Source organism: Panicum virgatum, chromosome 3K (genome assembly GCF_016808335.1).
Source record: "Panicum virgatum strain AP13 chromosome 3K, P.virgatum_v5, whole genome shotgun sequence".
NCBI lineage: Eukaryota > Viridiplantae > Streptophyta > Magnoliopsida > Poales > Poaceae > Panicum > Panicum virgatum.
Window position 1 is genome coordinate 2,413,461 of NC_053138.1, and position 15,501 is coordinate 2,428,961.

At 48.2% G+C, this 15,501-nt stretch overlaps 1 protein-coding gene across 1 annotated transcript; it reads left to right on the forward strand.

The window, feature by feature from the left end:
• The first annotated feature begins 9,833 nt into the window (after positions 1–9,833).
• Positions 9,834–15,070, forward strand: LOC120696752 (cationic amino acid transporter 6, chloroplastic-like). Its single transcript, XM_039979731.1, has 5 exons — positions 9,834–10,335; positions 11,659–11,881; positions 12,699–13,050; positions 13,906–14,137; positions 14,241–15,070. The coding sequence occupies exons 1-5, from the start codon at positions 9,921–9,923 to the stop codon at positions 14,789–14,791; spliced, it is 1,773 nt and encodes a 590-aa protein (XP_039835665.1). The 5' UTR covers positions 9,834–9,920; the 3' UTR covers positions 14,792–15,070.
• The last annotated feature ends 431 nt before the right edge of the window (positions 15,071–15,501 follow it).

Here is a 15,501-nt window from a genome sequence, read left to right on the forward strand (position 1 = left end):
AATGCAGCGGGGAGGATGGGAGAAACAGGTTTGTGTTTATTAAATTAATTTAAAAAGATGTCCCATTTTAGCCGGGTGTTCAAAAAAGATCGTACCATAACCAGCTTTTTTACGTATAATTTCTGTCGAATTTAAATTTAATTAAGACCAACCAGCCGGTTTGTGTTCTATAGTATACTAGTAATACTAGTAATAATACTACGATTTTCCTATATGGACCTTCATGCATGCATTGTGCGGCCGGATGCATCGTCAATTCGTCACCTATCTGTATGACAAGGACAGAAGTTGCAAAGCGGAAAAAAAAAGAGAGGAAGAAACGACGTACCAGAGGCCACATAAAGATGGAGCGCTTCACACGATCGCCATTGGAGACGGTTATGTGGGTTAGAGCATTTCCAGCCCACTGACTAAATGGATTTCTATTTCTTCTTTTAGTCTCTTAGATGAAAAAAAAACAACTCCAGTCGAGCCTCTAAACGGGCTACCATTTTGTGGAGGTCACCAAATTTTGGCCCAGAGCACCTAGAACTGGAGGCCCTCTATTCCCACCCGACACGTGGGCCCCACTTCTTTTTTTTCCCTTTCCCCCTCTCCTCTGGTTCGCTCGCGACGGGGATCTCGCGGTCGCGGCTCCCGCGCCGTCCGCCGCCGCCACCGTCCCCGCCTCGCTGTCGCCGGAGATCCTCGCCCACTGCCGGTAGACTCCTCGCCATGGACGGATCCGCCCCTTTGGGGGACGGACGGCCGGCTTGGGGCACCGGCAGCGACGGGCCGAGCCGGACTAGGCCGCCGCCGCGCCTGGATGGGGCGTCGCTGCCTCGCGGCATCTCCGGCGACGGGCGCCATCCCCGGCCGGCCGCGCCTACCTCGGCATCCAAGAAACGCCGGTCGACATTCGTGGCACCCACACGGCCGGCAGGTCCTCGTCCCGGCGGCGTCCTACCTCGCCAGTTTCACCACGCCGGGGTCGATCCCGGCGGCGTCCGGCCACGCCAGGTCCCCGACGCACCCGGCACCATGCTACCTCGCCAACTTTTCCAATCGCCTCCACCCGGCCCCTCCTGCCTTCTCTCCTGCGCCATGAAGCACCATATCGCGGCTCTGTCTTCACCGGCGCCAGCAGGAAGGCCCAAACGCCGAGCTTCTCTGAGCCGGCACAACTTCCTTCGCACCAAGTCCAGAAGACGTCAAGGGAAGCCGCCGCCACCACCTCGGACACCCGAAGAGCCGCCTCAACGACTTCACTCCAGGACGACGATGACTACTTCAGCTCCTCCTCGATGCCATTGTATGACTGGAGCCCTACCCTGACTGCTGACAACACCATACAGGTAGTAGCAACTCCACCTGGTTCTTTGATATTGTTTGCTTTAACCAGACACGCATCGATTGGTGATATATTATTTAGTTCTCATGTTTTAGAATGCCCTGGATCATTCATGTTTAGTTCTATGCAATTAATGAAATAGATCAACCCCAGCTTGAAATATCATTATGTTTGCTTCAGATGTTACCTAAAATCTGGAATATCGTAACTGACAGAGTGCAAGATGCCAGCTCAAGTGCTTCATTTTCCAAAGGGTCTTGTTCCTTTCAGATTTGCTGTAGACATTTATGGAACTCGCCAAAGATAACTCTAGACGATTTCAAGCTTTGTTCCTATCAGATTTACTGTAGACATTTATTTTTCAAAGTGTGCATTTATTTTTCTATTACAATTTTAGTAAATTACTGAATTTTGTTTTGAAAAGAAACTTGCAAGGGGGCCAGTGCTAACATGATTCGGCATGGAACTTTGCTGGCTTATGCTCACTGCACCCAAGCCTTGTGCATATACACAGATGGGCTCATCATCATGACTTTTTCCCCTTTTCTCTGTGTTCTGTTGACTATGTTGATAAGCAGTTGACTGTTAAGTTAAGGTGTATAATATATACATATGCCCTATTTTAGGCTTCTACTGCTGAAGGCCTCCATCTGTTGTCATGATGCCTTTTTATCACTTCTGGAACATATAGTCATTCACAAATATCAGATTTCAATGTTCACCATACATACTGTAATATTTCAGTTCATGAGACTTGCCAAAGCTATGCACAGAATCAGTTGTATTATGTTTACTAGTATGTAGTAACCTATTCCATGTATTATGTTTCCATTATAGGACGCAATGGACAGTTCTCAGCCATTGGTTGACATGCTGACACAAGACTCTGAAGCCGATCTGGAGGTTCTCACACAAGCACCAATCCCAGATAGTGGCAGTAGCAGAGGGCGGGGAGGAAACTACAATCACAATGAAGACATCCAGTTGTGTTGGTCTTGGATGGCCATAACATTTGACCCAATAATAGGAAGTGATCAACCAAAAGGCACATATTGGAATCGGATAGCACAACACTATCATGAGAACAAGACTTTTGTCTCTGATAGAAATGTTACCTCCCTTGAAAAAAGGTGGAATGGCATCCAAAGGGAATGCATTCGGTTTCAAGAATGCATCGAGAAGATAGAAAGTCTCCGTCCAAGTGGCGTTCCCCATACAGAATATGTAAGTTCGTAAATTCATGACTTCATCAAATGCTTCTCATTCTCTAATTGTTGATTTCATCTTTGTTGTAGATCAATTTAGCACAAAAATCCTATGAAGAGACCAAAGGTTTTCCTTACTTTCACTGCTGGGTGGAGGTCCACCATACCGAGAAGTTTCAATCAATATATGAAGCAATGATACAAGCCCAAGGAAAGAGGCAAAGCAAGTCCACGACCCCATCGCAAGAAGCACAAGAAGATGACCGTGAACCTTCCAAGTGACCTCCAGGTCGCAAACAATCAAAACAGAAACAAAAGAGGAATGATGGAGAAGATGAATATGCCGTGCAACTTGCAACATTTATACAAATGAAGTCAGAAGAACATCAGAAACGCGAAGAAAGATGGAAAGCTGAGAAGGACCTCGAAGAGCGGAAGTTGCTATGGGATCAAGAACAAAAGATCAAGTTCTGCAACACCTCCAACATGGATGAAAGCCAAAGAGCATATGTCAAGGCAATGAGGCAACAAATAGCAACAGCCAAGGAAGCATTACTCAAGGCATCGGGTGGAGGTTCCACAAGTGAGCATGGCAGCGGAGGGGACGCTGAGGAAGCTGAGTCTCTCATGCGAAGACCATTTTTGTTTAGAGCAAGAATTATGTTGATCTCTGAAACTGTAATTATGTGAAGACCACCTTTGTTTAGAGCAAGATTTATGTTGATCTCTGAAACTGGATCATAATTCTTTGTTTAGAGCAAGATTTATCTTTTCCTGTGCCTTTGAATTATGCTGTGATGTGATGCTGTCTGGCTGTCAGCTTCAGATTATAACAGCTGGCACATTTTGTACTTGAGATATGTGATTCTGTTATGACTACCAGCTTCATGTGCAGATATTGTTATTATAATCCAGCAGACTTATGTGCTTGACTACCTATGAGTGCTATGGTACTTTTCACTTATGTGCTTGACTGAGAGTCTGGAGGTTTTGTATCAGTTCTGGACTCATGGTCGTGGGAACCCTTGAGCTCCCAATGACTTCATCAGCACTATGGTCAGCTCTGGACTTCATCAGCACTATGGTCAGCAATTGCCTCTCATGAATATCTTCTAATATTTTGGTGATCCAGCAATGAATATTTTAGTGCACCCACAATGTTCAGAAACACATGCTGAAACTGAAACAGCTGCAGGCCTGTTCTAAACTCACAAGATTATTGCCTTACCATGCTGGTGTTACATTTGCTAGTAACTGCAGGCCTGCAATGCAACTAGTAACTGAATGGTTTGTGATACATTACTTTTGCTGAGAATTACATTTGCTAGGCACTGATCTTTCTTGGACGGCCTGCCAGATTAAAGAAACTGACCCTGCCTGGGTAAGAACTAAACAAAAGAACTCACTCCATGGCATTCATATATTGTGCAAAAATAAGTCATCATTTTAGTTGATTTCCAGAACCCTTCATATAAATTTTGCAAACATAGTAGAAGCTGAGCAGATGGCATATTCAGATTTAATCTCAACATGATCGACATGACAGATAATCTGAACTTGGGACGGAAGTCCCTTCTCTATCAGTGAAATACAGTAATAATTCCATAAACCTTGACAAATCCAAACGGTAGCATTATTATTCATTACAACGCAACAGTCGTTAAAATAAAACCCAAATACATTCAGGCCAATTTCTGGGTACAATTAACCCAAATACATTCAGGCCAATTTCTGGGTACAATTATCAAGTGCATTCATTTTTGAACAATCTCCAAAAAGCCATCATATACATTCAGGCCACAATATGTGAACATCTGTGAACATGCTACAAGAGTAGAAGTAGAACAGAAAGCAAAGATGTCCTCCTTGCACAGCTTGAATCCAAACCGCTGGCATAATACAGATCTGAACATGTGGTGGTGCCCCAATTGCACTTCACTTCAGCTTCACCTCGAAATGGGTCCCTGGGTTGGAACAACAAGTGACAACCAGAAACAATGTTAGTATCCAGCTCAAAACAGGTGCTGCAATCTGAATTACTTGTTTTTTGCTAGCTGATCTTGTAAAAAAGAAGCCAATGCAATGTTCAGACAACCTGAGCGAGAGAGGGTAACAGTAAAACAGCCATCATTTTCAGATTTGTAGTACTGCAAGTCACAGTAAACAACTAACCATTTAACTCAAGTCCAGTGCACATCTGTTGGTCCAGTGCAAGTCCAGGACTCTATTACTGAACGGACTGAGATCTGACCCAGCTACATGTAAGTAAAAAAAAGCACTTTCTTTGGTGTGTTTCATGCAACCAGAATTCATATTGTGTACCATGCTCAGTTAAGAACATCTGGCTAGGATTTAAAACAGCTTGCAGACCAAATTCAGCCATCTCAAATAAGAAATAGTGTACCATTAGATCCTGAAATAGTGTACCTTCAACTATTTGGAGCTATGAATTGCCCAAAGATGCTCCACAAGATCGTTTCGTAGTTGCTCGTGCGCTGATATATCCTCGATTGCTTTATGGCTCTTGAGGAACTCTTGTACCAGAACTAGATCACGTGTTTGGTAGTCCTCAGGTGCCAACTCTGGGAGGCCGCCGGGCTCCTGGTAGTAGTTAAAGTCCTCATCCTCTTCTCGCTCATCCTCTATTATCATGTTGTGTAAGATAAAACAACACATCATCATTATTTACCAGAGATCATCTTTGCCCCCACCATCTAGCAGGGCCTCGAATCATGGCGAATCGTGATTGTAGTACCCCGAAGGCTCGTTCTACGTCCTTCCTGTAAGATTCTTGCATTGTTGTGAAATGCACCTTCTTGTTACCTTGCGGGTTGCGAAAAGCTTTCACAAGTGGTGCCCATGCGGGGTATATCCTGTCATCAAGGTAATACCCCATAGTGTACTTGTTTCCGTTTACCATATATTCTACTTGTGGAGCTGTCCCAGAAACCACTCTGTCGAATAGTGGCGACCGACATAGCACGTTGATGTCATTGAATGAACCAGGAAGTCCAAAGAAGGCGTGCCAAATCCACAGATCTTGTGATGCAACAGCTTCCAAGATCAAAGTTGGCCCATTCTTATGGCCTGTGTAAGCACCTTGCCAAGCAACCAGGCACTTTTCCAACCTCCAATGCATGCAGTCTATGGATCCAAGCATCCCTGGGAATCCTCTATCCTTGTTAATGGCTAGCAATCTGGCTGTGTCTTGGGCATTGGGGGCCCTCAGGTATTCTTCACTGAAGATGTTAACGGCAGCTTTCACAAAATGCTTGAAAGACTCAATTATGGTGCTTTCACCCATTCTGAGTAAATCATCCAAGAAATCAGCTGACACACCGTGTGCAACCATCCGAAAGGGTGCAACAACCTTCTGAATAGCAGATGCACCTAGACGACCCACTGCATCAGCCTTCTGGCGGAAATACTCGTTGTGAGCCTCGACTGCAGCTACTATCCTCAAGAAAAGTGCCCTTGACATCCGATACCTCCTTCTAAAATGCTTTTCGTTGTAAACAGGCTTGTCAGCGAAGTAATCCCAGTAAATCTACTCGTGACCGCCTAGGATATCTTGTGGCACGTTGTGGCGGCCCGGCAAAGATCCGCGAAACTTTTTCTTGTTCTTCTTCCTCTTCAATGCCGCAAGCATAGCACCAAGGAAGACGGCATCATCTTCATCGGAATCCTCCTCTTCCTCCCGCCACCGCTGAAGCCTCTCGGACCTCAACATCTGCCGCACCAACAAATTCAATTAGTTTTGTTGAACTACTTTGTTGAACTGAAAATTGAGAACTCAAGGCATTTTAAGAACTTTTCAGTGGTAAGTATGTGAAAGCAGCGCATAGAGCAACTACTCAATCAAGAAGCAGACACATAGAGCAGTACCTGCACAATGTCTACTCAATCGAATTATAAGAAATAAATAGAAAAACAATAAATTTATTAGCATGAATCTTTGATGCTTTGTTTCCCTTGATGTTTATATTCAGGTCGATTCTTGCACAACGTCTACTCAATCATGAATCTTTGATGTGAAAGCAATGTGATGTTGCATAAGCTTGAGTACTGTGGACAAGATGGATGGATCGAATTCGATTGCTTGGCACCGCCATATGGAAGTATTGGTACAAAAGTAAGAGCACGGCACACCTACAAACAAGATAGATCTACTCTAAGCAGAGTAGAGAGACAGAGTACTAATCCCACATGTTATTCCACAGAATGTTACAATTGGTGTAAGTATACAACAAAACAACAGCCAATTGTTATTCTGCTACCCAACAATCATACCAAAAATTTATACAGAGGTAATTTCGATTGTTACAAACTTAAAAAGTGTGATATATAGTTCACTTACAGTGTCCAATGAATCAGCACCAAGATCTTGGAACTTGGAGGAGCCACAAACTTCAGTGCCATCAGCAAGTGCAAGCTGCTTCTTGACAATATCACAAACCTGCTTCTTGACGCTGAGGCTGAGGCTGAAGCAAGGCTTGCGGCTGGTCGGCCACCGGAAGGGAGCGGGAGGGAGAGGAGGATGTCAGAGTCGTCGTGGAACCGGCACGGCCGCCATGGCCACGCCGACGTTGAGACAAGGGGGACGGCGGTGAGGTTGTGGCGAGGAGGAGCTGGAGCTGGATTCCCGCAGACGGGGACGGCGGGCGGAGGGGAATCCGATCGGGAAGGAAAGAGGGCCAGCGAGAGCGACGGGAAAGCGGAAGGGTAGCAGCTTGTAGGGGTCCAGCCGGCGGCACGGGGCGAGGCGGGCGCGGCAGCGCGGGGGAGAGGCGGCGCGACCTCGAGCAGAGGAGGACGGGGTCTTTCGCTGATAGTTGGGTCCCACTAGTCAGATTGATTTAGGGGCCATCATTTGATCGGGCTGACTAGAGTCCGGAGAGGATTTCAAGCCCCTAAATTTTATGAACCGGCCCAAAAATACAAAATTGAGGCCCATATTTGGGCAGCGGGCTGGAGATGCTCTTAGCAACCATCTCCAACTTGGCCCCTTTTTTTACCGGAAAGAAGACAGGGCTTCAACTTGCACGCACCTTTTGCTTATTGCATTGCATATATATACTATATATACGCCAGGGTCTACACCCGTTTTTATTTATCTAATTTTTGGCCTCCTTTTAATTTCCCTCCCAATCACATGCTGCATCAGTGGAAGGCTTCTGTTTTTGCTGCTCGCTTAAGGTTTTAGCACGACGAAAAAGGAAAAGTATAATGGCCTCGCCACTCCTCGTCGGGTTTCGGTTCTCTTGCCACCATGCATTGTCCAGAAATGTAGTGTGGCTCGATGTCATGTAGACGTAGTAGGATGGAGGTATCATTTTTTCAATTAACCGAAACCTTTAATATTTGTGGCGAAAACATTGGGCAAGGGATTATATAAAAAAAGCATACACCAACGAACTGCCCGGGATGTTCCATGCAATTCATGGTCAATTTCTCTCTTTGTTGAAAGAACAATTTGCACCGCACTCAGTCTAGCGTCTTGTTGTGCGTATTGATAGATAAATCAAATATAATTAATTAATTGTGAAGTGCTTGATGGACTGCATGCCGTGTGATAGTCGAGGGGCACACGGCGAGAGAGAACAGGGCTGGAGAGACCCACCCAAAGTCCAAAGACCCAAACCACCAGGGGGGCCCGCCCGCTCGAGCCAACCGATCAGCTGGTCCGCAGCCGAATCAACCAGATGCCGGCGAGATCACAGTCGAGCTGCGATCAGGCTAGTGCGGGTACACGTACGGACGCCGCCCCGCACCATCATATCATCCATCAGGCATCACCAGCAGTGTAGGCCAGAGTAGGATGCGTGTCAGCGTCACGCTCCCACCCACACGTGAGGTTGTCGATTGATCCGATCCCTTGCGGACGCCGCCATACCACACGGCCGCTTCGATCTTGTGTCTGATGATCCCCGACGGCACGGGCAGCAAAACCTCACCTCCTCAGCAGTTTTTTTTTTTAAAGATACCCCCATGCTCATGCAGCCTACTCCCTCCGTCCCAAAAAAAGACGCAACTCCCACTTGCAACGCAAAAAGTCAAGCAATATTAAGTTAGATCAAATTTATACAAAATATGTTTAATATGAAAATATGGCACATAATTAATCTAATAATACTAATAATTATGTAAAATAAATATTAGTACTATTTTGTATAAATTTACTCAAATATGAAATTGTTTGATTTTTTTGGAAAACGAGAGTTGGTTTCTTTAAAGGAGAAGTACCAGCGCGTTAGCAATACTTCTCAGTTTCGGTGAAAATGTCATCGACACAGTTACCGAGATATGAACTAGGTAATTGAGTCGGTGGAGTGTGATGGTGATAACATTGCTTTCACATTCTATGACAATTCCCATTCTCTCTCTTTATAAATACTCTGTCATGTTAGCAAATTTAATACTTATAAGGTTCTGTTTAGTTTCAAATAAGCCACCTACTTATAAGCTAAAAAGTGAAAAAAGTGACTTAATTTGCCAAACAACTCTAACTTATAAGTCACTTCAACTTATAAGTTTTAAGTAGCTCCACCGAAACTTAAAACTTATAAGTCTCCCCTTTTTTGCATGGGGCCCACACCTTTTAAATCACTTAACAACCAAACACCCCTGACTTATAAGTCATTAGTTTTAAGTCTCCTGACTTATAAGTAAGTGACTTATTTGGAACCTGACAGGGCCTAATAACCCTTTTGTAACACTTCCACTCAAACTGACATTGTTCATGGGGCACCTATGTGTCTATTATATTTCGTAGCTACTTACTCAGTACCTACCAGTGGCCTGGGTGCACCTGTCTATTGTTTGGATGTGTATGTATGGATCCATTTCAATTTATTTGTTTGGCCTCTCCTAATTATTCTACTTTACGGATGTGGTTTACATGCAAATAAATATGTGGTGTAGTGAATTACCAAAATTAACCACCAGGCGTCATCATGCATCACTAGGGAATTCCAACGGAGAGGAGACTGACCATCTCTGCCATCCGCATTTCTGCTGGGCGCAACGGGAGCCAAGGATCATCGTCCGATCCGATCCCTCTCTTCCGATTCTTTCCTGGCCCGACCCCTGAAAGCTCGCTAGCTGCCGTTTTTCCTTACCCCTGAAATCCGGTTCGGGTTGGCGCCCGCCGGCCGCGCGCTCCGCTCACCGTGGGCACGCCGCTGCTAGGGGCAGTGGGCACTGGGCAGTGGCAACGCGCGCGGCGCCACCCACACCCGCCCGGCGGCGTCCGCCCGCCACTCTTTATATACCGCGCCCCCTCGCCTTCCCCTCGCCACGCCACGCTTCTTGCGTTCCTTCTCCGTCCAAACCCCTCCATCTCCTTCATCCCCGCGGCACCGCCTGTCCCCCCAATCGGCCGGGCCATGGACAAGGGCGCGCTGCCACCGTCTGGCACCGACCATGGCGCCGGCGGATCGTTCGCGAGCCTCCGCGCGTACGGCCGCGCGCTGGCGCAGACGCCTCGGCGCGTGGCGCAGCGGTCGTGCGCGGCGACGGCGCCCGGGGAGGAGATGAGCCGGGTGCGGGCGCGGTCGGGCGCGCACATGGCGCGCGCGCTGCGGTGGTGGGACCTCGTCGGGCTGGGCCTGGGCGGCATGGTGGGGGCCGGGGTCTTCGTCACCACAGGCCGCGCCACCAGGCTCTACGCGGGGCCTGGGGTCGTCGTGTCCTACGCCATTGCCGGCCTCTGCGCGCTCCTCTCCGCCTTCTGCTACACCGAGTTCGCCGTCGACATGCCCGTCGCCGGCGGAGCCTTCAGCTACCTCCGCGTCACCTTCGGTCAGTAATAATCTCTGTTCACCGAGTTCGCCGTCGACATGCCCGATCGATGCCTTCTGTTTCCTGTGACCTTCAATTCTTTTGGTTGGGGATCGGGGTTCCGTTCTTCAGCCGACCGACTGAATTCAGCAGCTCCTGTTCGTTTCAGCTCGTGCGAGTCACGGCATTGGGCCGTTTGTGAGTCGTGACGCCACATACTCCAATATCCCAAAGAAAAAGATGCCTTTTTTCTTATAAATCATTTCATGGTTATCGTCTTGCATATGTACTTGCTTGCTCTCTTTCCCCTTTCTTCGGTTTGTCCATTTGCGGCACCCTTTTTTTCATGCCTGTTTAAGGGCTTGCGAGGGGTGTCGTCTTACGGGCGCTGCTTTTGCTGGAGTCTTGTTTGTTCATTTGCGGCAACCACGAGAACAATTGCCAATTTGTTTTTTTTTTGCTCCAACATAGAGTATTTATCTTTCTTGTCACTTGTACTAGTAGTTGTGTAATTGCGTTCGGGAGAGTTTATATAGATGCCATCTGAGCTTGATTATGCATGTTTCCATGGATTATTTGGCTCCTCATTTGCTAGAGGCAAGATTTGTTTTTTGTTTTCACCACCCTCCAAAAAGATTTATCTTCACTTTGTCGGCTGCTAATCCTATTTCTTTTTGTAAAAGAAGAAAAAAAACACGACCTACCTGCCCTGTTTAGTTCTCACAAAAATTTCTACACTATCCGTCACATCGAATTTTTTGACACATGCATGGAGCATTAAATGGAGTTGAAAAAAATAACCAATTGCACAGTCTAACTAATTAGTACAAGATGAATTTTTAAGGCTAATTAGTCTATAATTAGATATTATTTGTCAAGTAACAACGAAATGTGCTACAATATAAAAATCTAAATTTTTTCACCAACTAAACACACCCTAAATTTGCCCAACATTGCATGCAGCCCGTGTTTGGTCAATTGGTTTTTGGCCCTTCTGTAACTGGCATCGACGGTTAAAAAAAAAGCACGAGACGATTGCGACGTCCAACAGATTTTATCACGCACGCCCAAACGGTTTGCTCTTTTTCGTCCGCATGGGACCCGGGAGTCCTCGACCTGTTGAAGGGCCAGGACCTGGACAAGGTCATGGTAATTTTCAGTCACAATCACCGTTCCCTCCGTCCTGGTCTGATCGGGTAAATTACCTAGCATTTGCCTTGCAATTCGCATGTAGTAACGCTGGCCTGACAGCGATTTCTCTTTGGAGTTACTACTACTGTTTTTTTACTGTTTTGTCGTGGCGGCGACGTGACGCTGACGCCTGCGCTGCCGTGGTGTTTGCAGGGGAGTTCGCGGCGTTCCTGACGGGGGCGAACCTGATCATGGAGTACGTCTTCTCCAACGCCGCCGTGGCGCGAAGCTTCACGGCGTACCTGGGCACGGCGGTCGGCGTGGACGCGCCCAGCAAGTGGCGGATCCCCGTGCCGGGGCTGCCGGAGGGGTTCAACCAGGTGGACCTCGTCGCCGTCGGCGTCATCCTCCTCATCTCCGTATGCATCTGCTACAGGTGCGCGCGCCAGTTACTTCCCACAGCTTCTCTGATGTCACCATAGCACTCAAAGTTTCTTTTTTTTTCTTGAAAAGAATAAGTAATAATTCGACGTTACAAAGAAGATATTGCGTCCAAGTGTCACTCTTGTTGTCTCTTCGTGTGTCACTCTCCAATCTGCATTGTCTGCTCTGCTCTAGTGATATGATGAGATGGAAAGGAAACACCTGGTTTCTGTGCACTCAAAAGCAAACGCACAACACTTTTGTGACTCCCAGATTCATTTTACTGCCTTGTAGATGATTCTGGTAATTGACGTTTTTCTTTGGTGAAAACATGCATGTTTGGTGGTTGTCATTTTGCGTTTTTTTTATCCGTAACTGCTCCTGTCCTTCGATCTGTTTTCTCCAGATTCCGCAAGGTTCAGACAAAGCAGAGTCGGTCGATCAAATGGAGATTTTGTTCCGTGGCAAAGAATCTTGTTGGTCGCTGTTTTCTAGTGTACCTTCACTCTTTTGTTTGGTGATCGAATGTTTTTGGTGGCAAATGTTGGCAAAGTTTGTCGAAAGACGAGAATCAAATCAAAAGCTAGCCAGTCTATCTACTGTTTGGCTGACCTCTTGTTCCTGAATTGTCGCTCGTATCTTTCTTTACACCTCAGATGACCCAAGAACCACACGATTTTGTCCAGAACAAGCCTTGGAAATTTGGAACGCAACCGCAGATGATTGAAATTTGCAACAGCCATTTTCGTATTTGTTTTTGAGAAAAAATGCTACAACTTGTTTAAACACATTTGTTCCTAATCCTCCCTGTGCTCTGCTATCAATTGCAGCACCAAGGAGAGCTCGTTGGTGAACATGGTCCTGACGGCGGTGCACGTGGCGTTCATCCTGTTCATCATAGTGATCGGGTTCGTGCACGGCGACGCGCGGAACCTGACCCGTCCTGCCGACCCGTCCCAGAACCCCGGCGGCTTCTTCCCGCATGGCGCCATGGGCGTGTTCAACGGCGCGGCCATGGTGTACCTGAGCTACATCGGGTACGACGCCGTGTCCACCATGGCCGAGGAGGTGGAGCGGCCCGCGCGCGACATCCCCATCGGCGTCTCGGGCTCCGTCGTCGTCGTCACCGTGCTCTACTGCCTCATGGCCGCCTCCATGTCCATGCTCCTCCCCTACGACGCGGTACGTGCTCGCCTTGCTGGTCTATGCAAACTTTGAAGATGCCCAAATCTTGCCTAGTTCCAGATTCCATCTATAACAGCATTTGAGATTAGACTATAGGCACGCAAGCCACGTTTTGCTAAAGTTTCCCTCACCTAGAGGCTAGAGGAAGAGAGCTCATCTTTATGCTCTAGGGAAAATTCTAGGGATAATCAGGCGAATATTACTCACTCTCTAAAGGTCAATTGAGTGGATATAGTTAGCTGAACGCGACAGGATGTTCACAGAGTTGATGCTGATAGTACAAGTGCAGATTTGCAGAAACCTTCGAGACATCCTGTTTCAGAATTCCATCCAGGCCAAAACTGAGGCTGAGGCTGAGGCTCGGCTCAGGCATACTAGCTGAATGCATTATGCTGACACTTACCTAGCTAGAACATAGAATAGAACTGATGCCCAGCCATTTCCTTTCCTTTTTCTCACGGCGTAGACTGCTATATTTAGGGCTCATCGTTGGTTGCGTAGGTGAGGGTAGCTAGCTCAGGGAATATATGGTCAATTGGGCTAGTTCAGTAGAACAGTTGGTGGGTGCCACTGGCATCTGATCCCGGCACCTGCTTTCTTTCTCTCTTCCATATCTCCCTCAGCTTTTCTGGGATGTTGGTCGTATGATTTGGGATGAATCTGAGGTCCCAATCGCAGGAAGGGCTCGAATCCACTTTCAACTTTCTGACAGAACAAAGCACCGAGGATTTTTACTGACTTTTCGCGACCACGAATAACAGTGACAGCTGATTCTCAGTCAAGAACCTGCGACAGTTTTTCACCTGGTCTGATTGCTCTTGTCCTTTTTGGGTGCTGTGCTGTGCTGTGCAGATCGACCCGGAGGCGCCGTTCTCGGGGGCGTTCAAGGGGAAGGCGGGGATGGCGTGGGTGTCCAACGTGATCGGCGCCGGCGCGAGCCTCGGCATCCTGACGTCGCTCATGGTGGCGATGCTCGGGCAGGCGCGGTACCTCTGCGTCATCGGCCGCTCCGGCGTCATGCCGGCCTGGCTCGCCAGGGTGAACCCCCGCACCGCCACCCCCGTCAACGCCTCCGCCTTCCTCGGTGCGTTCCGTTTCAGCTTCGACGACGCTGGCAGCAGCTCTGTTTTTTGCTGATGTTGGACGCTGACAGTGACAGCTTCGCTCCTCCTCCTCCTCCCTCGCAGGCCTCTTCACGGCGGCGCTGGCGCTGTTCACGGAGCTGGACATCCTGCTCAACCTCGTCTGCATCGGCACGCTCTTCGTCTTCTACATGGTGGCCAACGCCGTCGTGTACCGCCGCTATGCCGGCGCCTTGCTCGGCCGCAGCGCCTGGCCGACGCTCGCGTTCCTCGGCACCTTCTCCCTCGTGGCGCTCTCCTTCACGCTGGTCTGGAAGCTGGCGCCGCCCGAGCGCGGCGTGCGGGCGGGCCTCCTCGCCGCGTGCGCGGCGGTCGCGGTGGCCACGGTCGCCGCGTTCCAGGCGCTGGTGCCGCAGGCGCACGCGCCCGAGCTGTGGGGCGTGCCCGGGATGCCGTGGGTGCCCGCGGCGTCCGTGTTCCTCAACGTCTTCCTGCTGGGCTCGCTGGACCGCCCCTCCTACGTCCGCTTCGGCTTCTTCTCGGCCGCCGCCGTGCTGGTGTACGTGCTCTACAGCGTGCACGCAAGCTACGACGCCGAGGAGAGCGGTCTCGACGACGGCGGGGCAAAGGTGCAGGACGAAGCATGCACGGTGTAGCAGGACGCCTGGCTGACGTCATACAGTACAGAGAGAACTAATCCTAATTCCTCAGTGCTGCTCACGTGCTGTAGTGTGCCTTTTCCCTTCCTATTTTTGACCTGTTCTGTGCTGACGAGTGACGAGAGCAAAGAAAAAAGAAGAATCTAACAAGGGTGGGTAAAACAACCCAATGGAAATAGAGAGAAACAAAGGGATATGCATCCTGTAACGTACAAAGATGAAAAGTGTATATGCTCAAGGAGTCGAGGAAGGTTTCCTCGGATCTTGCATCGACAATGGTACGCTAATTCATGACTTAGGGGTGAAAGTTCACGTTATTAATAAAACTAATGGGAAAACTTTTTTTTCAAAAGAAAAAACTTAAGGACTGAAAATTGTCACAAGGTCATGCTAAACACAAGCGAAGGATATTTGACTGTTTGGCGACAAGGACATTTAACTCTGTTCGGCTGGCTGTGGCTGGTGCTGATTTGCTGTGAGAGATAAATACTAGTGATTTGATGATTGGTGCTGATTTGGTGTGAGAAAAAAGTACCGCGGTTGGCATGCCATGCCAACCGAGGCCTAGCAGATCCTGCTCTACGGACGACAGATATATACGATTCCCTACCGATTGCGATTGTAGCGTTTTCCACAACCGTGCAGCACGATTGCGCAATGTTAGTGAAGCATTGTGCAACCATCTCAAAGCATGTAGCATTGTGGCG